We start from the raw sequence: 24,500 nt of genomic DNA, 5'->3' as shown, positions 1-24,500 counted from the left end.
GGCTTTGCTTAAGCCATAAGTTAGCATTATACTCAATTCCGCCCCAAGCTTAGCAGTGTGATTCACTGTGCCAAAACTATGAGTTTCTCCCAAAAAGACAAATGCATTCTATCACTAAGAATGTGAAGATAGACAATTAATGCTTCATTTAAAATGCCACAGTATTTCCAATTATTAGTTTTATGGTGATTGGTGTGCTATGGAGTTAAACTAAAATATTGGGCATCAAGAAACATTTTAGTATCTTAACTTCTTATGGTTCACATATACTATTAATTAATTGTGGTTACTTTATGGCTGTATTTTAACTCAAGAAATTTAATTCCCATTTTCTTAAACTTTTTCTTTTCTTTAATTTTTTTTGGTTGGACACATTGTATCAAAAAAGGTGAGAGAACTGAGACAAGCCCAACTTTTTCCCTTATTTCATCATGCTAGAACTTGGTATGAGCTATAAAAAGAGAAAAATGAATTGTTTCAAATTGGAGAGAAATTAATCTGATTTACTGAATTAATATAGGTTCAGAACTGCATATTAGTATAGCACATATTCAGCTAACCAGGCACCAGTTCATGAGGATATTTGATCTGGTATAGATTCCTCCAAATGTTTAGTGCTGGCTTGAGGAATTTTGTTGCCAGATATTTTATAACTGATCAGAGAATCACTAAATTTGGCCAAGTCTTCTACGTGCATAAATTCTCTGGTCCACAAAGCAGAGTAAAAGGCAAGATTTGTTGCCAAACATAATATGTCTCCAATCTGATACACCCCAAGCTTCATAGTTGCAATATCCCAATAAACACTGTCAGAACGAGCAGAGGTGAGCTTGCAAAACTCACACTGCAGGCAGCTGCCACACAGAAAGGGGTGCAAACATATGTTTCTCTTACAGAAATCAACCACAAGAATTTTTATTTATAATTACGCATTTATAAACAAAATTTGAAAAATAATTAAAATGGAAAATTACGCAATGACAAAAATGACATTTAATAAAAATATATAATGCAAAATATCCTAAGAATGAAATTAAATAACAAAATTTACACACTTTTGGGACGACACCAGAGCCATTGTGGCAACACTGGGCAGCAAAAGGGACTAGAAAAGGCTCTGGATGCACAAAATTAACTTCTGGCTATATGCATATTATCAATATTCTTTGAGAAAATGTCTTAGATTCCTTTCTTTACAGTCATATAGTTTAATCAATAAAACAGCTCTGTGCAAAGATATAATCGTATTAATACAAGTTCTTTTTAATAATCTATGTAGTCTAAGGACTCGTACACAAATTTTAGTGATTCAGCATAAACATCCTTGTTATTTCCTTTTTACTTCACTTTTGCCTTTTTGCCTACTGTGGGTTTCTACTGAGTCTTTTTTACTAGACTGCCTTGGTCTTATAAAATCTTACAGTTTTTCTCACTCTTATTTTTTCCCTATCTGCACTTCTCCTGTTTCTTTCACTAATATTTCCAAAATCTTGAACAACAGTAGTAACTTTAGAAGCTTGATATTTTTGTCCCAGTGTCTTCAGTCCATTATTGTTACATGATAGCAAGTAGCCATAAGTTAGCATTATACTCAATTCCGCCCCAAGCTTAGCAGTGTGATTCACTGTGCCAAAACTATGAGTTTCTCCCAAAAAGTCAAATGCATTCTATTTTTGTCCCCTAGAACAAGCTAGAGAAATTTCTGGGTGAAGATGGGCAGATAGACCACAATACACATAATTTACATATATGAATAAGAATTCAGAATACTGTCAACTTTAATGATTCACCATCGATAAATTTCCTCACAGAACACCAAAATCCACTTAAGGATATACACTGTTGTATAAAATGTTTTAAAATACACACTTAGGGAAAAAAAAAAAAAAAAAAAAAAAAAAAAGATGCACCATAACGCAGCGAGAAGATATACAGCAAATTGGACACAAATTGATATGCATACAGTTTTCGACAGAAAATGCAAAATTTTACGTTTTGGCTGCCAATGAATGAACAGTTGATGCTACTGCACAATTGGCAAGATATTTAAGAGAAGAAATTACGATTCCAGGTCATAAATTCATGAATTTCATTCCGTGTACTCTGGTAGACAGTAACTAAGCCTCGCATACAGGTGCACAAACCACATGCACAGATGTCAGAATTTGAGAGAGGTGGTGTAGTTGGGCTCAAAGAAGCCGGTTGGTCTTATCGGCGAATAACTCGACATTTGAGCAGGAGCGATGCCACTATTAGACGATGTTGGCAGGAATGGGTGAAGCATGGCCACACACAGCATCAAGAAGGAAGCAGTAGGCCTAGAAAAATGACAGAATGTAAAGACCGAGCAATCATCTGAGCGACACTCACAGCCCCAGATGCATCATTATCATCGACTGTACATGTAACTAGTGCTTCAGTGACCGCAAGGACCATTCATAGACGGCTTACAGAAAGGGGGCTGAGGTCACGGCCCCCTTGCGCCGACTACCATTGACATCTGTACAACGTCAAGCCCGTTTGCAGTGGTGTCGGGCTCATTCACACTGGAATGTCACTGACTGGAGTAGAATAGTCTTCAGTGATGAGTCTCGCTTTGAACTGAGCCCGCTGACCAGCAATGACGAGTCTGTAGACGACCCGGACAGCGGTGTGATACCAAACTGACTGTCTTCTGACAGACATGCCGACAACCAGGAGTGATGGTCTGGGGTGCCATTTCATTTCATAATACGATCCCTTTGGTTGTCATCCATCCCAACCTTATAGCACAGCGGTATGTCAACGAAGTTCTAAGGCCCATTGTGCTGCCCTTCATGTCACACAACCCTGGGCAGGGCTGCCACTAGGGTGATGGCCGCCTGTGTGCCCACATAGTTTTTGCCGCCCCGTCTCTCCCCTTCTCTAGAGTACAAAATGAAGATCGTTGGAATGGAATACAATTTATGTAAATTTCTACCTTTTTCCAAAGAATAAGTTTTCAGCAAATTTGTCTTAAAAAATATTTTTTTTTCAATTATAAAACATCAAAAGTCAATGTCTTAATATAAATTAGACCTAATTTTTAACGAAATCGTTTTAAAAATATAAAGAAAAATTAGTAAAATTGTGGGAACTAAATCAAACGGATTTAAAAAAAACTTACCTTATAATGGTGAAAAAAAAAGAACCTGGGAGCTTTAAAACACTTCTCAAATCGTTTTTAGGATAAAAGTTAAAATTGCACTCTCCGAGATTTTGTTTCCGAAAATTTTTTTAACACACTATTAAGGTCTATGGTATCGCACAATTTGTGTTCAATAGAAAGAGTTGCCAAAGCCGATAATCTTTCCTGACTCATGGATGATCTAAGATAGTTTTTTTTATCAACTTGAGCTTGGAGAATGAACATTCTCCAGTTGCAACAGTGACCGGTAAGGTCAAGAAAATTCTAATTAGTACGGTTAAATTGGGAAAAGATGACGATAAATTATTTTCTAGTATGTATTCAAGAATTCCAATTGTATTCATATTAATTTTAAGATGGGGTTGCATAGCTTTAATTTCTTCGAATAATTCCGCCCCGTTAATGTCGCTATGATTTAGCTTCTTGTCTGTCAAGGCTAGTTCTGCTTCGGCACAGTGGGCTTTCAGTTCATTGTCTTTAAGGTTGCCATATTCGTGCATATTATATAAAATTTTAAAGATATTAATATGTTGGTATAATAATTGAAATCTCTCATTTATAGCCCCAATTGTTGCATCCAAAATTTTAAAGTGAAAGTTGACTTTAAAAGAGCTCTCTGGATCTAAAATTCTTTCATCCTCGTGTTCGTAATCAAAATTTCTTTTTCTTCTTCCAATGCATTTTGCTGCTGGAGGAGGAAATTCTGCTTCTAGTTCAACTTCGGCAGCAATTTGCTTTGCAGCATCCATAAATATTTTGAAATGCTCGTCACATCTTATTTCAACAAAGTAGTCTTTTAAATTTTCTAGGGCTTCGGCTGAAGATTTAATGTTTAATTTTGGACTTTGTAAAAGTTTACTCACTACGTTGACTTTATTAAGAATTGCATGCCAGATTATTGTTGAAAATATAAATTTAAAGGTACTGATTTTTTTTACCCAGTGAATTTCCCAAAGTTCTCGTAATTATATCCCTAGTTGCATCATCTTTTAATTCTGCTAGAGCATCATATATTTCACCTAATTGTGTTTTAAGTGGTGTGATTGCTTCTACATGACTTTCCCATCTTGTATCTGATAATGGCTTTAATGTAAGTTTCGGAATATGCACTTATAAAATACTCCATCTATAATTTGATGCTGAGAAGTAAACGTACAATTCCTGAATTAAGTAAAAAAAATCAACTGTTTTGAAGCTTACTTTAGCAGTGTCGTTCACAACAAGATTTAAACTGTGAGCTATACAAGGAATAAAAAATGCACGGGGACAAGCGTCCAAAATTTTTTTCTGTAGTCCTATGTGTCTTCCTCGCATATTAGCCCCATTGTCATAACCTTGTCCACGTAAATTATTCATATCCAGTTTTAGCTCTTGAAGGTTTTTTACTATAAACTCATATAATCCTTGACCAGTTGTATCTGTAATTGGGCAGAATCCCAAGAAATGTTCATAAATCTTAACTGGTGGGGCGCAAGGAACACATTGAATTATAACAGTTATTTGTTCAGTATGTGAAATATCTGGGGTACAATCTAGAATTATAGAAAAATATTTTGCCTGTCGTATTCTGTCTAATATTTGTTCTTGTATAGTTGTTGCCAATGGAAATCATTTGAGTCAATTGAAGGAAATTTCCATTATCTGGCTGAAACAGTTTTTGTGATGAACCCCTAAAGGCCAAGCACTGACGAGATAAATATCTGACAATAAGCATCAATCTTTCAATAACGGCATGCCAATGATTTTTTTTCCAGTTTGTATAATCGCTGATTGGATGAGTCGATTGTCATACCCTTTTTCAGTGCTACACTCAAATCATGCATTAGTTTAGTATATTTAATATGCAATAATCTGCTCTCATGCCTTTTCAAGATTAAAGATAAGTGTTGCCAATCATTCAATCCTTCTTTACAATATATATGCTCCATTTTCTCTGTGACATCGATGCAAAATAGTTTACATGGAACACAGAAAACACTATTTAAAGATAAAGAATATAATAACCAAGGACGGTGGATTTTTTCACCATTGCTTAAAGTACGGTAAAAATATGACTCTGAAAATTTTTATTTTGCTCATCTCTGGGAAATGCTATGTTTTGAACTTGACTTGGGAAATTTTCAATTATATATTGTACCTGACTGTGGGTTAGGTTTATAGGCCATTTACCAGGATCGTCAGAAACTAGGCAAAGAGCGTCGTCTTTTTCTAAAGATTTAAAAGTAGTTAAAGCATCCATGTCCATACCTGTTTCAGTTGTCTGCTCTACTTTTTCCTTCTCCCATTCTTCCCTTTTCTCTTTTTCGTGATTATCAACATCATGATTTTTTTTCAGTAAATGAAATGTCTTTCCCTGCTTCCCAGCACACTACAGATTCATTTCTTAGGCACCCAGTACCCACAGAAGTTGATGCACCAAAATTTACAATATTTACATTGTCATTATTACTTACATTTCTTGAAATTTCTGTTGTTGAATTGTCACTTTTAATATCACTATTATCACTTCCAGTTTTCAAATATTTTTCTAAGGCATCGCTTTGTTGTTGCTGTTCTTCAAGCCAAGCTTTCTTCTTTTGCTTATATTGATAAACTGACAGTCTTTTGGTTTTTCTGTCAGACATTTTTAAGGGTCGCAAATGAAAACCTAAACAGTAGTATACAAAACTGCACTGAATCTACGCACATTTTTGGTAAAACGTATGTAAGTATCAATGTAACAAAATGGTAACACTTTTTAAAGTACAAAAAGTCAGTATATTCATTAAAATATAGCATCTTCACATCGCACACGCAAACTCGGCAAAACTCTGCGATCGCACTGGGTTGTTTAAACTAAAATTAAAATTTGTTACCTCACACTTGCAGTGGTCCATTCTTCGCATCTACTACAAATTTACAATGCAACTGTAAGAAAATTAAGGCACAGCTAAATATATCTGCGCATGCGCTTGGTTATGTCTCCTTTTCGTCTGTCGAGTCTCTAGTGGGGGTGGGGAAGAACGCCCTCCTCGTATAGGGGGAATGCCATCTGTTTGCCACAGCAAGTATTAACCAACAATTGGTTATTTTCGCGAACTAATAACCCCAATTATTAGTTTGGTGCGCTGTAATATTTTTCAATCATCAATTCTTTGCTGCATCGGCGGATATTCCATAACCCAATAAAGAACAAAATTTGACGACTCAAGTGTTTATTTCCTTATGTTGTTACAATAATGTAATACAATATAAATTTGCAAAGAAATATGTTTGGCTTATTTTCGTTATTAAAGCTTGATGAGTTTATGTTTTGGAAGATTTATTTTCAATAAAACTCGGTGAGTATGATTTTTTGCTTAAAGATCGGCGGTCCGCGGCCGCCTCTCTTAATCGGCCGCCCTATGTGTTTTGAACACACTGCACACATGGTAGCGGCAGCCCTGACCCTGTGCTTACATTTCAGCAAGATAATGCCCGCCCCCACACTGAACATGTTTCTACTGCTTGCCTTAGTGCTTGCCGCACATTACCTTGGCCACCAAGGTCGTTGGATCTCTCTCCTACTGAGCACGTTTGGAGCATTATGGGCAGGGCCCTCCAACCATCTCGGGATATTGACGATCTGACGCGCCAGTTGGACAGAATTTGGCACGATATCCCTCATTAGGACATCCACAACCTCTATCAATTCATGTCAAGCTGAATAATGGCTTGCATAAGGGCCAGAGGTGGATAAACGCGTTACTGACTTTTTTACATTGTAAAGCTCTATCATTTCAATAAATCATCAAATTTTTCTCAAACTGTAATCATTTGTTTTTCTGTACATGTACATCACTTTACCGATTTTCGTCCCATTTGGATAACTCCTCCTTGGCACGTCGTTTATTTTGTCTAAGAGCGTATAATTAGAAGCTTTGATGTTTCTGATTTAATAGCTGTAATTTCTAGCTTGTTTAAGACAACGCAAATTCGAATTGACATACCTATCAAAGGCATTAAAAAGTATTTCCTGAAAAGATTTCACAGTTTTCTGTTTACCCATGCAGTCAATGTTTCCAGGGAGGGGGATTGCTGGTCATGACTGAGAGTCCATGTGATTTCCCACCACCATTTAAGGTAGATTTCAATTATGTGAAGTTTTACTAAAATTCCTAACATATGATCATTAACTACCTAAGTATAGAGAGAAATTAAGATTCAAATTATTTATGAATATCATATATAGTAATATCATGCTTAATATTTACTTTAAACTTTGTCTAGATGATTAATTTTCCACTGAAATCTCTAAAACACCAGATAAACAACTGCCAGATTAATTGAAAAAAAAAAAAGAGAACTGACTAGGTAAAAAACTGTCATGCTGAAGTTAATAATCAATTAATCAACAAAAATATTGCTAAAATCTTAATCTAAAATTTAAAACGGCTTTGTATGCACTTTACTGCAATTAAAATTCTATTACTATCCCCAAAGTTAATAGTGATTAAATCATTATAAATAAAAATGCTTGCATTGATTCATGAACACTACTATATCCTCAAAGAATGCATGAACAATACTATATCCTCAAAGAATGCATGAACACTACTATATACTTAATTCATATTCAATATGAATAAAATTGCTGGCATGATTTATAACAGAAGGCTCACACTACTATACCTCAAAGGTTCTTGAGCTTTCGACTGCTAAAATTAAAACCACTTAAAATCTATACTATTAAAGTCTGTGCATGTCTGTTTGTTTGTGTGACACATCTTTTTCTCCAGAAAGGGGGGAGTTGAGTTTTGAGAGAGAAATCCAAAAATTCGTAGGAAGCCATTTAGACCATTCTCATCTTCATATGACTTTAATTAGCGGAGATATTAATTAAAACTCTGGAAACGCTAATTTTCACCCTCATATTTTCAAATGGCAACAGTCTTGCTTGATAAAGATAAAAATCTGCTTTATTTCGAAAAGTCTTACTACTTCTCGCTTTCAAATCGTACAGTTTGTTAATAAAATTTTTTCTAAATTTGCTTATATGTAAATTATTAGTAATGTCTTATCAGCAAAATTTATTAATTAAATATAGCTAATTACGTATATTACATTAACATCCTGTTCCATATAGCATTAACTATTATCTTGCGATAAGCCTCAGAATGAACTATCTGCAGATAGAGTATATTACAGTAATTTCTAATCTGGCAATACATTCAGTATAGGTGCAAAAAGTACTTCTTCTTTTTGTGATGTTAACATATTTTCCTATTTGCCCTGAAAGCTTGTAAGATTTCATAGAAATACGGATCTTATGAGCAATGCATGAATTAATCAATCCTTTAAAGGTAATTAAAGGATTGATTTAAATAAAATTAAATTGCAATAAGGCAACATATGATCATTCAAATAAATATTTTCAGATTGGGAGAGATATGAAATTCTTAACAAATAAAAAAGCATCAATAACAGGAGCAAGATATTCATTAAGAAGAATATTTAAATTTCAGAAACTTATTTTTCTTGAAGAACATTTAAATTAAAGTTTCTAAGAAATGGAAATACCAAATTACTATGGGACAAGAAACAGCTTTCTATGGCTATTACTTATAGGTAGAACATGATTCATTTTTGACAGAATTAGAAATATTCCCAAGATTTAATCAAACAAGTTGTGAGCTTCCACCCTTTTATCTAACAGCTAAATGTGCAGGAAACTCGTGAACAGTTAAGCGGATGATCGCTTTAGTTCAGGAACAGAGACGTAAACTCAAGAAGGGTTTAATTACCATTTAGTTCTCAAAATAAGAAATAAAACAGTTGGCCCCTTTATCAGGGTATACAGCAAAGCCTCAACTTGGGCTTGAACTCAAAGTAATGAGAAATAAGATGTAACTAATGCTTAACTAAAAAGATATAGACAAAGCTATCAAAATTCTAAGTAGTTGGCCACTAAATATCGAATAAGCTAGCTATTAAGGGCCTGTAACACGACCAAGCGTAGTAACAACTTAGAGAGAGGCAAACGCGCACTAGTCAGAAACTCTGAGGCTCTCTTTCGAAGTCAGTTGAACTTCAACTTAAATCTCACTCTTATTAATTTGCATTAAACGTGATTCTAAAAACACATTCTGGTAGGAAATTGTAAGCTGAAATTAGGAAGGACAGGAAAGTAGTTACTATCAAAATCTATATATAAAAAAGTTTCATTACCACATCCAAAAGAAAAGGTATATTCTGGTTACACCACTTTCTGATAACAAGTGTGCTCTTCCACAAGTAGACCATTCCTGTTGAAAATTTTATCCAAAACAATTCAAAATATGGACCAAAAGTTTTTTGTGTCCATGCAGTAAATCCAGGCAAGTACATTTGCAGCAACCTGCAAAAAATATTAAAAACTACTTTGTTCACATTCTTAATTTCAGTATATAAAAGCAAAAGATTCCAGAATCAAAAAAAAAAAAAAAAAAAAAAAAAAAAAAAAAAAAAAAAAAAAATTAAATGGAGTATATTATAATTGTTTCCTTTTTACACTAAACAAATATGTACATGCAAAAAATCACTTTCAAAGTCTTTTTAGAAGTTGCTACTACCATCATCAATGCCTGAAAACAATTTATTGGCTAAGACACAACATTATTAATCAAGCAGTTAAAAAATTCTCATCTCAACACACTAAAAGCCACACTCTTATTTTAGGAGATTATAAAAATTCTGTTGTCATTCCCTTCTTTCCATCAATTAGCTATAAAGTTGCACATATTTTGCAGAAATTTAACTTTCTGGTTGTTTTTTCTCCCATCAATAAAATTTTCCAACTTCTATACTCAAGGACCCCATTCCGGATATGAATTCCTGGGGTATTTATAGGATTCCTTGCCAGTGTGGTTTAATTTACATTGGCCAAACTAAGAAAGCCTTAAAATTTCGCGTCAAAGAACATGAGGCATATGTTAGAAAAAAGGAAACACAGAGGTCTTCTGTTGCTCAACATTGTTGGTCCGAAAATCACACTTTCAATTTTTCTGCTGTCAAAATTATTCAAAAAACATCTTCCATTGGAGAACTGGATTTTCTAGAGGCATTTCACATTCATAAAAATCTTTCTGTTCTAGTTAACGATCCTAATTCCAATCCAAATTTGCCTTCGGCTTTTAGAGAAATTATGTTTTAGTTCTGGTTTCGCCAACAGATGGCGCCACTTGCTTATTCTTGTCCAGGCTTTCTTATCTTATCTAAACATTATTTCCTATCTTGTTCATTTGCGGTTTTGCAGCTGAAGATGATGGTTCGGTAAAACCATCGAAACTAGTTCTGTGAAAATTTTGTAGGTATAACGCTGATTTTTGTTATTTGAGTTCTGAATTAGAATTTATTGGCTATTATTTTAATCATTTGCAAATAAAAAAAATTAAACCAAGGTATATAATATATACTTTGATTTAAATTTTTCCATTTTAAATATACACAAATATAAGCTTTTAAAATACAATGCTCCAGATTCCAGTTTACAATTTTAGATCTTCAGTTAATTTATAATTGATGGCAATATAGTAGTACTCAAACAAAAAAGTGTCAAGCTAAATATATAAACAAAAACCTGAAGCTTTATTCAATGAAAACAAATCATACTGGTATAATATCAGTCAAATTTAATTAAAAAATATAAGGAATTTCCCAACAACATTTTGAAAATGATATCTTGCTATTAGAACGAGTATCCAACTATTACAGAGTGTCGACAATTTATTAGTTATGAAGAATTTTCACAAGTGACTTCAAACTAATAGATTGAATTTTATTTTTGATGCAGATGACAGTATACAGGTAATAAATTCCTGGTTACATAGGATGTTCATAAATTACAATATGGTATCATTAATTATAACAAATCAGGATAATATGAGTGATATAATAAATGAAAAGGTGATTTTTCAGCCTTAAATGGAAGGCTCAAACTGCAGTCATATTGACTTTAATACAATCCCCTCTCTTACAGCAGTATGGCGAGACTCATTATTCTACTTAATGCTGCAATCATTCTTCAGTCTGTGATTTTTCACCATAAGCAAGAAGAAAAACATTATTCATATATGCAAAATAGATTCATATCTACTGTCATTAATGACATATCACAAAAGTGGAATGAAAAGTGTTAGAACAGATTTTCTTAAGAATACAGAATCAGATATTTCTATGAGCTTTGCATTTTTTAATTTTTCAAATTCGAATTCTTCAAACTGAACTTCATGTTTCACAATGTTCTATAGACAGTTTAGAAACGTGAAGCAGACTGTTTTATGACATTCTTTTCATAAATACCTTTTCAATATTCAGAATACTCAAAAATACCATGTCACAAATCTCACTAATTCAGGTCAAATGCAAAGTACTGCAGCACTGACAGACTGATTTTAGATAATGTTGCCAATGTCATTTTAGAAACATGCAGCCAGGCATTATCCTGAAGCAAAACCATTTCTTGAGCAAATATGGTCTTTTTTTCCTTATAGCTTCAAGTAAATGGTTTTTCAAAATAACAGGTGCAGGCTACCTATATGCATGTAAAATATAAAATATCTACCTTTCTAATAATAAATAAACAACAGCCCTTTCCTTCCTCTTTTAAATTTCAGCATGCTCCCCTCTTTATTCTAAAAATAGCAAAACAATAACTTTTCTAATATAATCTTTACTTCCTCTAATTCTGAAAAGTGATCTGTCATCTGATCTCTGTTGCACAATTATTCCTGGAATGCCATTAAATCAATCCATCATCTAAATATTAATCTGTTATGGGTCTGAAATTTAATTTACTTCATGTAAACATTCTTGCAATGTGATCTAAAATGTTCTCTGTTTAAAATAATCATGCCTTGGTATAAAAGGTCTTTGCTGAACAACTTGCTCTCTTCCACCCTGCTCTAGCAATATGTTGCTGCCTTCAAAAGACATATTTTTCAAGTGTATCTGATGTAAAATGTTCTTCAAGAACAAAGTGCTATAGCATTGATTTGATTTGTGTTAGATTAAATAAAAAGGTATGCCAACCATGAATAAAAAAGAAACAACTGAATTCGACCATGTGTGCAAGTTTTTGGTTTATGCATCTATCTACCATGATATGTTATTGCAAAACGCTTCTTTCAATTTTATTACATGTATACAGTACTGAAACCAAAATTGGAATGAATAACCTAACAGAAAATGCTTTGCTAATTACATGAAAGATAATTTTTTTTTTTAAATTTATCACACTGTAGTTCTGTTAAAGTATAGCAAACTGACTGAATCCTACCACACCATATTATCCCTCAAATTAACAGAACATAAGGGTTTTGGAATATCATGGTAATTCTAATGTATTATAATAAGATAAACCTGGACTCAATACAGGTAAAAACTGAATCAGGAGATTATTGATGATTTCTCTGTTTTAGCATTTAACCCTTTGACACGTGCGGTATTTTTATAATTTTTTTAACTAAAAACTCTAGAAATTGAATATTATGATCCTAGAGACAAATAATATATGAATTAAAAAAAACTACTCTTGCCCATTGTTCTGTGGGTGGCGGTCGCACTGTGAAACCACTGCGCATCTAGAACTTTGAAACTTACTGAGGTAGTAGGAAAAAAAAAACTTACCTTTCTCCATGCGTGTTTCGAATAAATGACGAAATTTACGAATTTTTTAAAAATGTATGTAAGAATTGCATTATATATAATTTTTTTACATTATTTTAAAAAGTTATTTTCAGAAAAATTAAAAAATAAACATTTATCTAATTTTCCTATAGCAGTGAAAATATAAGTACCTACATAATAAGGACGTTTGGCTAAATGGATAAAAAACTCAGTAAAATAAGGATAAAAAAAGACTCATTTTTTTTTTTTTTTTTTAATTTCAAAGAAAAATTTTTTTGTGTGACACTGTTCAAAGCATGTTTTGTCATTTTGGTACATGCATAGACCCACATTGCACGTTTTGCACATGTATCTTCTTCTATGAGGTTTCTTCTTTGTACTACAAAATGTACACTGCCTGGATTTAAATTTCACTGTTATATGTTCAGCGTTTTTTAGTTTTTCATCTGGCACATGAAATTTGTGGGTTTTTATGTTAATGGGGGGGGCTTAGTCTTTTTGGCTTTGGTACGGATCATTCGTTTCCCATTCATACTTTTTCTATTCGTATGTAGTCCCAAAATATTCAGAAAATATTTTAAATCTAAATAAAACTTTACGTGATTTCTATTTTTAATTATAGCAAAGAATATTTACATTAAATTTAAACCACATGAAATAATTTATAAAATCACAATACTAGCTTGGGGAGCAAGTGTCTTGAGGTCAGAGAAAAATCTCTGGAAATGAAAGACCTTTTTACTGGGCATGTGCATGTATTGTTTAGTAATAAAATAACTCTGTGGTTTCAAAACTATATCCCGGTAAAAATAAACATTCCTATTTGAGAAGCAAGCAAACGGCATTGTGAAGAGCAGTGGTTTCAAGGCGCGACCACTAAGCCTCTAGAGCACTGTGACACAATGCTCTAGTGGTGCAGTGGTCGCGTCCTGAAACCACAAAGCAAATGTCATACATATAGAGGGTTTTCTTTATATATGCAGTTTAATTATTGCTATTTTTTATTGTTTAAGATAGAAATCATAATGTGCGATGAATAAAGTTTTAAATTTAAAGTTGTTTATGTTAATAAAAGGAAGTTATTTTGTTTCATTGAAAATAAATTTTAAAAGGCATCTGATCTAATTTAGTATTAATAGTTAGTAATTTAGTACTAAGACCTAAAACATGTATGATTCTGCAGTCATTTTATGTTATTTAGAGGTAAAAGATCAATAATCAATTGATTTTCACTCAAAAATTTCAGAAAGAAGAGGAGAAAAAAATTCGAAAATTGGTGGTTTCAGACGCGCAACCAGTGCGCACAGCAGGAAGGAGGAGCACATAGAAGAAGAGGAAGGAGGACCTCATAGAAGAAGATACAGCACAGCAGGAAGGAGGAGGGAACCACATGAGAATGGGAAACTTTGACTGAATTGGGTGAGCTTTCAAAGTGGTGAAAATTGTATAAGGAAATGGGGAACAAAATCTTGCAGCACATTCATTGTCTAATAGTACTGTTTATAGAAGAACCAATAACATGCCATTGATAACAACGATCAAGTTGTGATGAAATAAAATTGACTTTCTTAATTTCAACCTACGAAATCAAATAATGTGGCAACGTATTCTCAGTTGTTGTGGTTTGTAAGGTATGTCTACACAAATTAACTTATACAAGATTTTTTTTTTTTTTTTTTTTTTTTTTAATTTAGTGCTTCCTAGGAAGTCCCTAATAAAAGGTTTAAATATCTCAGAAAAATGTTTAATGTCTTTTTAATTTAGAGAAAGCTTGCAGGTCTATGTCTAGCAAATTTAATTATGCCTTAAATGGTTTTTTTATATAAATGTAAGGAAAACTAAACCTAGAAGCACAATAGCTTTATGACACTCAAGAACAGATATTATACTGCATAAGAAAAACAAAGTTATACATGTACAACATACTAAACATAAACTTACACAGTAACATTATTCTAGAAGATATTACTACTAATATACTAAATATGAACTTTTAGAAAATGTAGCAAAACTTGATAAATATAAAAAAGAAAGCGAGAACTTTCCATATCTGACTAAAATATAAATAAATGTGTGTGAAATATTTTTTCCCACATAGCATACTATCTTTCAATAAATTTTATTTAGATTTCTAATTCTAGTTATAAAAATTTGTAAATAGAATAAGTGATTTTTCTTACTTATATGCTCTGCCATAATAATAGCCAAGTTTTTCTCCTGCTTGTGTACAAATTACTAGCAGCCCTGAATCTTTCATTAATTTTCCAGTATAAGAATCTAATAAATATATATAAATATATGAATACATGCAAATATTTAGTATAAAGCCATAATATCAATGAGAAAAAGGTTTATTATATACAGCTTAAACAAGTAAATACAGTCAAAAGTCATTAATTCGGACACCCATAATCCGGACCTCAAAGCTACACACTTTCTACGGATGCGTCGTGTTGATGCATGCGCGTAAGACCTTTACGGCTGCGAATTTGCGTGTGCGCGTGCGCAAAATACGTTTACGAATGCACGTTTAATGTATAACGGACGGGATAAGCTAAGCTCAAATTATCTAATTATCTATTTCAGTTAATGTTGCAGATTGCGTTGTTCCTTAATCTTCGAATTGGATCCGGTTTATTACTTTTTGCAGACTGTTAGAGCAATTTTATAAAAGTAAGCTTGAACTTTCGATTATTTCAAAAAGAATTTCCGATATATATTTACTAATATGTAAAGGATATACAAAGCAAAAGTATCTTTCGGAGTCTATTAAACAAAAAGTGGATAAAGGCATATCCTTTGTTTATCTAAACTTTGTTTATCTTTAATGCTGCGGAGCGCAATGAATTGGAAGTTGATCTGTCAGCACTATCCTTATCTTAAGGGCAGATGTTTTTATTTTATTTGGCTTATAACTGCTTACTAAATGTGGTATTTCCTCTCGATGTACTCCGTCTTTGATATGATTTAAATCAAATGCCTCGTCATTATAATTCGCTTCCGATAGCGAAGAAAGTGACAGAGGTTATTGAAAACGAAAAAATTTCGATTGACAAATTAGTTGGTATTCTCGACACAGCAATTATAGGACTTGAACAGCAGAACTTTGTAACTGAACAAGAAATTATGTCTGTTTATGGAATTAAAGAGAATGTATTATCACATAAAAAACAAAAGAACTTAAACAACTTACACTGAAAGAAATGTTTAATAAAGTAAACAAATAAATATTAAGCTTTTTTTTTGTAAATTTTGATACCCCTTAGATCATAATTGTTCTTTATTTCGTAAATTACGGTTTCATATTTTTAATTTTATAATTTCTGCATGCCATTTTACCAGATTTAAACTGATGATCTATAATCCGGAATCGCCGAAGTCCCGATGAGTCCGGATTAACGACTTTTGACTGTACTATCTGGTAAGTAAACAAGAAAGTAATCTTTTAAGTTTTTTTTTTTTTTTTTTTTTTTTTTTTTAAAGATAAAATAAAACTAGTTTGGGTGAAAATAATTTTTCCTTAACTAAAACATCAATGAATGCTGAACTTCAGTCTAACTCCTTTGCAAAAGCGACTGAGTTATACAGAATATACACACATGAAAAAAAAAAAAATTCTTTTTTTTATAATGGCCATCAGCCTTAACCACTAAAACTGACAAACTTAATCGTTAGCATGTAAATTTCAAATGTCCATGATGGCTTATCGGTGCTGCTTTAAAACAAAGAAACATCAAAAATGTTTTGACCCATCATACATGTTTATTAATCAATAACTTGTGAAATTTCTTTAATTTTATCAATAATTTAACATTTTAATAACAAAAAAATCTGAAAGGTTTCAGATTTTAAATTACGTTCGAAGGGGTACTTTTTTTTTAACATTTTGTGCGTTACATTTATTAATTAAATATCATGGTCTTCGCACTTAAGAGCAATATCGCAAAATAATTTTAAAATGAGCATATCTTTAGAATTTCCGATACACAGTCTCGTGCACTGGAGATAAAAATGTTTTTTCTATACAATGTTGCCATTGCTCGCTTTGAAATCCTTGGGTTTGTTAATCAAAAATTAGTTAAAGTTTTACAAAATATGAAATCCATAATAAAACAAATTCCAAATTTGTCTTCCAGATGCCCATATTCACAGGAGGATTACGTTATTATAGCTCTAGGTACCATTGTTTTATCACAAGGTATGTGAGAAATATACATACATTTATGCAGATTCTTCATTATTTAATTTCTTTAAATATAATACAGGGCAATAATATTTGGTGGCAGAAATTTGAAAAGTGAAACAACGCTTGTAGTGAATCAACGCAAAATGCCAAATCGAAATTAATAGTCCTTCTGAGCAATTTGTCCCTTTGAACTACGGATAAATTAAATTTAACTACCTAATCAGTAATTTATTTGATTATATAATAATTTAACATTTTCTAAATCTTCATGATTACTAATTGGTTCACATATTACGAACTAAATACTTGTGATTAGATACACATGCTGAAAACTACAATAGGACTTCAGTTCATAAAAGAAAATTAATCCTTGAAGAATTAATTTGAAAAGAAATACTTCTTTACTTAGTGAAAATAATTTATTCAATTCTTACCATACTATCAAAGAATTTTTTATGAGATACTATTTGAACTATCATAAACAAATAAAATAATTTATCAAAGTATATATTATCAATGCATTAGTTAAATCATATTTTCTGCTATTTACTAAAATCATATGAACAGTCTGTGCAAGCACAAAAACTGTTGTTATAATATGAAACTCCAGAAGAAATACTAAGAATAAAAATTTACTAGAATTTGAACTTTTGGAATGATTACTAAATTTCTATCCCAAAAACATGCAACACTAGGCACATCTATTTGAAAATTTCCATTACATATCAAAAGAAAACAGGATGCCTATAATGATTGAATTCTTCAAATCGAATATTGAACTTTCACACAAAAATTTTAAGTCAAAACATGACATGTGCAAACATTATGAGCATAGTTCATATGTACTTCCTCTCAAATGTCAAGAAACAGAATTTTTAATTTTTTTTAAAAGATTTCATAATGTTATATTTCGCATCAATATTTTAAGACAAATATGGCAGGAAAATATCATAATTAAATGAATGAAAGAAAAAAAAAGCATCGAATTGTATGTTCAATTTGGGAAGAAGAACAGTGCTTAACATCTTTTTAATATTTAAATTTCATTAAAAATAATGGATGTGATGACAGTTACAACAAAAGTTTGGGGTAGTATTATAAAGAAATTTTTGGGGAAGGCTTGTCATGATGGAAATGGGACATAAGGCTGAAAATTTTCAAGAACTGAGCATTGTAGAAAATTTCTTGATCAATTTGAAACATAATTCCTTTTTGAGCTTAGAAAATGTATTCATTTCTGGTTGCACACTTATAAACAGACAGAGAGGCACACATATGTGGAATCCCTAATATGAACCAGGAGATATGAAAGAATAAAATAAGAAATTTGAAATTTTTGCTTAATATTTATTTATTTTTAAAATATGAAAATTTTGAATCATGTCAGCTCAACCAAAGAAAAACTGAAGTTGCAATAACTGTTAATGTTTGAAGCACATGCTAACAATAGCTTTGTAAAGATGTGTGCAAGACATTAGCAGAGAGTGTCACAGAATATTCTTTGCTTGCTAAAGAGGCATTAGAATTTTGCAGAGGCAGAATGTCTTATGATTTGCACTCTAGTGTTATATCTACACCAATCACAAAGAAAACGCTGTCCTGAGTGGAACCAGTCATCATGTCAGATAGATGAATGACTATTAGGCATATAAAAAAAGAATTTAGATATTTAATTTGGTAACACAAAATTCATTTAAAGAAAACATCTCAAGAAGAGAAAAGTCTCAGCCCAGTGGGGACCCACAGACAGAGGAACATGTTGATTGTATGAGGATAAACAGAAGAACAGAAAATTTATCTTTTTTTCAGAATTTCAGAACAATTTTGACGATATTTCAGCAGAGTTCAGAGGAGTTTTAATATAGATATGTGACCATGCACGAAATATAAGTACTCTACTCTGATCCTGACAGTATCTACATTATACAGCATGATCTGAAAACATGCCTCTTTTCCTGTAAGTAAAAACAAAGTTACGGCCAATACTTCTGAAACACCAATTAATGATTGATTGCCTTCAGCACTGTGAAAACAATCATAGAAGTATCACACAATGTTGTGCAAAGAAATTAAGAATAAATAAGGAAAACAGCTGTTTAAGGAAACTCACATAGCTCTCCTAAGGAAAATGCTGTTACATTTGCTGTTGGATTTCAAATATTACTTCACATTCCTATTTTCTGGATTTTGATATGGGTGATTTTTTTTTCTTTCTCCTCTGCTTGTATGTTTGAAAATCTAAAGCAAGACCTTTACAAGATATGCTTTGCATATGATGATACCATGAATAGTATTGATTACTGAATTTGAGCATGATAAAATTTTTTTCTCTATGAATAAAGTACTCTACAGAAAATGCTGAGGAAAATGCACTTTCATACAGAAGAATTATTGTGAAAAAAATTAATTCATCTTATGTTGTTTCTTACACATGGTTCTATGAACTTTGTAATCAAGCAGCTACAGTACAAAGTCCGTAATCCGCACTCGTCGGGACTTTGGCGATTCCGGATTATAAATCATCAATTTAAATCTGGTAAGATGGCATGCAGAAATTGTACAATTAAAAATATGAAACAGCAATTTATGAAATTAAGAGCAATTATGATCTAAAGAGTATCAAAATTTACAAAAAAAAAAAAAAAAGCTTTATTTATTTGTTTACTTTATTAAACATTTCTTTCAATGTAAGTTGTTTAAGTTGCTTCGTTTTTTGTGCTAATACTTTCTCTTTAATTCTCTCTTCTATAAACAGACATAATTTCTTGTTCAGTTACAAAGTTCCACTGTTCAAATTCTGTAATTGCTGTGTCGAGAATACCGACTAACTTGTCAATCGAAATGTTTTCGTTTTCAATAACCTCTCTGTCACTTTCTTCACTATCGGAAGCACGCATGTGTAAATGCTTTACTAACTTTACGCACATGCATAGCTGACGCTCGCATCAAACACGCATGCGTAAGTTTGTGGCTTTGAGTTCCGGATAATGGATGTCGGGATTACGGACTTTGTACTGTAGTAGATTTCATTTATTAAAAATGATTTTGTTGACAGACTCAGCAGTATCAGAATAAGATCCTTAGCTGACTATGTTCATAGCAGACACCTTTCTTTTTTTTACTTGATCCATAATTTATTAAATTTATCTTTGTGAAATTTAAAAAATGGAGATAAAAAAAGAACTGAATTACATACCTATGAAAGAATCGTGAATCATAATATCATATATAAGTAATAACGAGAACATAAAGATGAACAGCAAGACAACACGAAACCATGAAAATACTCGAGAATTCAGCTTCGTAAGCAGTTCCTATAATGAAAAATATTTATCATTTTCAAAAAGCAAACATGTTTATGTACACAAAGAAAACTACTTCTTTAAAAATTCATTCCATAAAAATAAATATAAATTTAGCACTGCTTTAAAACAATAGGGAACAAAACACAATTCACAGTTTGAAATAAGGCTAGAATTTCATTTTTTTTGGAAAACGAACAGGTTTACTACAGGTGTGTATTTTAATTATTTAAAATACACACCTGTACAATTGTGCATTTTAATTATTTAAAATGCATAATACACATCTGTCTAGAAAGGCTATGGGAATCTATGGGTATTGTAAAAAACAGTAGGGGTGAAGAACTATATTTTATTATTGTTATTAACTTATAAATGTAATAGGAAAAGAACATAATTATGGATAAGTTTAAATTAAAGTTTTTTACAACCTCTTTCCCCCCACACTAAGTTCACTATAAATATAAATTGTAAAGTAAATGGCTTTCATTAAAAAATAAATAGTGCAGAGTGCTTTTTGAATCCTTTTATAAAAAGTTTAAAAAAGATAAATTCTTATTTTTTCGTGGTGCATTATTTATTATACTGTTGACGCAGTCTAATGGATCATCCAAAAAGTTCTGTTTCTCAAATCAAACTGCATTTTCTTCTAATTTTTTTTGTTACTCATGCCATGAAGTAACATAGATTGAAGTGGATGTTTAAACGCTGTCTTTTCTGTTTATGCTGCATAATTCTAGTATGTGCCACAGAATACATTTTGTTTCAATGCAGCGCTATGATTGGCGATTCCAAAATCATTTTCATCATACTATGCTCTTTTATTTTTTAAAAAGGAAAAAAAAAAAAAAAAAAAAAAAAAAATGCTAGTCAGATTGCTTGTAAATTTTTTGCTATACATGGATAAAGTGCTTTTCCTGATGACAAAGTTTGATAATTGTTTGAGATGCTCAAGTGTAGAAATTTCAGCTTGGAAGATAATGCCTGCTCTGAAAAAACATTCTCTGCTAACAAAGGATCTAATAAGCTGAAAATCCAAGTTATGTAGTTCAGGAACTATCAGACAGAATAAATATTACAATAAGAAGAGCAAATTATCATTTGAAGAAGATTAGGTACATAAGCTACTACGACATGTGGGTACCCCATACTTTAACAGAGCATAATATGCTTTCTAGAGTTTTGGCACATGATCCCTTTCTGAAAAAGAAATATAGAAGAACCTTCTTCTTTGAAACATCTCATTACTGGAAATGAGAAGTGAATACTATATAATAATATTACAAGAAAAGGGAAAAAAAAAAATGTTCTTTAGTAATGTTGAGAAGGTGGGGGCTGCATTCCCAAAAAATAATGCTTTGCATATGGTAGAACTACAAAGGAACTGTACTTTATGAACTGTTGTCACCAAATCAGACAATAAGTTTGCAAAAATACTGTTCCCAAAAAGGCAAAGTTAAATGCCGAAATCGAAGCAAAGTGGCCAGAAATGACTAATCTTCAAGGTGTTGTCTTCCATCATGACAATGCTAGGCCCCACATTTTGATGAAGGTCAGATGAAACTCATTCAGTAGGGGGCTGATATATATTGTGTTACCTACCATTTACACCAGACTTTGTCTTCTCGGCTTTTTATCCTTTCAGATCACTTCAAAATTCTCTAAACAGCCTGCAGTACATTTCTTTGGAGATTGTCAAATGCCTTGATAACTTTTTTATGAAAAAAACCTAATGACATTTTTAAAAAGGGAATTTTCTGGCTGCATGAGAGATGGCAAAAAGGTCACAGAATAAAGAGGTGCTTGTATGATTCAATGAAATTTTTTTTTTATTTTGAACCATCGAATTTGCATTTATTGTAAAAAAACTATAAAACTGTCCAGATGACCAAATAGCTTTACGAATCAAATACCCTATTCATGCATGTATAAGCTGCACCCTTAATTTTTACCTCTTATTTAAAAAACAAAAGTCTCTAGAATAAGCCATGGAAAGCTTGTCTACCATCCACAATATTTGTTTCATTTTCGAGATGTGAATGTAATTAAAATGAAAACAGTACTTAACACATACTCAGATAAAAGTTTTATTATCAGTCAAAATACATGTTTCTGTATTTTAGCATTTCTTATTCACAGTCACTCTACTATTAGAGTAGTTGCCTACACTACCAGTAACATTATCACTGGTACCGGTATCCCACAGAATGTCATCCTTCTATGCAATGTTAAATCGAATGCAATATTCACCCAACAATAATGGATGATATACTCAAGCAAATATATGCTGCTGTTTTGCCACATACTTATATGAATCTAACAGTGTTTTGTTTCCATATCGGTATCTGAAGGTATAAATACCGATACAGAAACAGACAGGTGAAACCATAACTAACTAAATACAGTCAAAAGTCTTTAATCTGGACTCGTCAGGACTTCGATTTTTTCGATTCCGGATTATCGATTTTTCCGGATTATAGATCATCAGTTTAAATCTGGTAAGATGGCATGCAGAAATTATAAAATTAAAAATATGAAACCGTAAATTATGAAATAAAGAGCAATTATGATCTAAAGGGTATCAAAATTTACAAAAAAAAAAAAAAAAAAAAAAAAAAAAAAAAAAAAAAAGGCTTAATATTTATTTGTTTACTTTATTAACCATTTCTTTCAACGCGCGCATGTGTAAAGCATACATTACGCATAGTCGAAACTAGAAAATTGCAACCAGAAAACTATTTGATGTGTACTTGTGATATTTATAATGACAAGGAATTTGATTTAAATATTATCAAAGACGGAATATATCGAGATGAAATACTACATTTAGCAAGGAATTATAAGCTGAATAAAATAAAAACATCTGCCCTGAAGATAAGGATAGTGCTGACAGAACAACTTCCAGTTCATTGCGTGCCGCGACGTCCCCCCCCCCCCCCCGCAGAGCAGCGTGAAATTGATAAACAGATTTCGGAATGGTTAGAGAAACAAAGGATATGCCTTTATCCATTTTTTGCAGCAATTCCATTTTTTGTTTGATGGACATCGAAACATACATTCACTTTGTAGATCCTTTGGTAGCTTCAGCATCGGAAATTCTATTTGACATAATCGAAAGTTCAAGCTTACTTTTATAAAATTGCTGTAACAGTCTGCAAAAAATAATAAGTCGGATCCAATTCAAAGATTAAGGAACAACGCAATCTTCAACATTAACTGAAATAGATAATTTTAGCTTAGCTTATACCGATTAAATGCGCATGCATAAAAATATTACGCGCATACGTAAACGCCTATGCGCATGCGTGAACGCATTATGCGTTGAAGCATGCGCAGAAAGTTTGTAGCTTTGAGGTCCGGAATATAGATCATTCCGAATTAACGACTTTTGACTGTACCAAACTGAAAGTAAACTCTTAAGGCCAGTTAATTTCAACATTTTTAGTGATCGTACAAGTAGTAATAATTTGCATTGTGTTATACAAACATCGATGACCGTACCGTGAGAGGATCGGATAAACAAGAGGTAAATACAAAATATAAAGGAAACACATAAATAGATATAAAGAAAACAATAATAATAGGTTTCCCGATTAAAATACAAGTTTATTCAGATTCCTCAACATTTTTTAATTAAAATTCACATCCTAGGTAATCAAATATTCTATTCCTTATTTCAGTAACACATGTGAACTAATCAATTTATATCATTTATACATTTAAATTAAGGATTTACAAATTTCATTTTCTTTTCAATTAACTTAATGAAATTAGTCTCATTATTCACTTTATGGCCCATTTAATTTAACTTTAACCAGAACTACTGCAGTAAATCCGAGGATGGTCAAAAACACATTACTTTCTTCAGGTACATCTCTGAAATTCAACATCTATACTAAAGGTAATTTCACAAAAACAAACTATATTTTTATACCACAATTAACTTATTAAGATTTTCCATTTTAGTCTCTGTAAAAAGAAAGTCAGGGAAAGGGAGACAATTATCAGCCATTTAGAATTAATTTAGAGATTCAATATGAAGTATAAAGTCCTAAAGTAAGTTCTGGAATTTCTTTAAAGTTCATAAGAACAAATGAAAACCCAGAAAAAACTTATCTTTAAGTAGGCATCTTGAAGTGGAGGAGAACTTTATCTTAATTCTATCATTACAACACCAGGCAAATCCACACCACAGGGACTTGAACGGTACGGCAATAAATGG

The 24,500-nt window shown here is 31.9% G+C and overlaps 1 protein-coding gene across 3 annotated transcripts in view; it reads right to left on the bottom strand.

The window, feature by feature from the left end:
- Tmem214 (Transmembrane protein 214) overlaps nucleotides 1-24,500 on the bottom strand; it is a 71,209-nt gene that overhangs the window by 933 nt on the left and 45,776 nt on the right. For all 3 annotated transcript variants that reach the window (XM_085819607.1, XM_035366842.2, XM_035366841.2), the window contains 3 exons: nucleotides 20,173-20,290; nucleotides 14,971-15,067; nucleotides 9,353-9,521 (listed from right to left, as the gene is read on the bottom strand). In XM_085819607.1, the coding sequence (XP_085675733.1) occupies nucleotides 9,353-9,521; nucleotides 14,971-15,067; nucleotides 20,173-20,290 (384 nt within the window). The remainder of the gene's footprint in view (nucleotides 1-9,352; nucleotides 9,522-14,970; nucleotides 15,068-20,172; nucleotides 20,291-24,500) is intronic.

The sequence above is a fragment of the Stegodyphus dumicola genome, chromosome 6 (assembly GCF_044657685.1).
Source record: "Stegodyphus dumicola isolate Sdum_Otavi_A_Nest chromosome 6, ASM4465768v1".
Classification (NCBI taxonomy): domain Eukaryota; kingdom Metazoa; phylum Arthropoda; class Arachnida; order Araneae; family Eresidae; genus Stegodyphus; species Stegodyphus dumicola.
The sequence above is the reverse complement of the archived record's forward strand: the minus strand, read 5'-3'. Positions and strand labels throughout refer to the sequence as shown.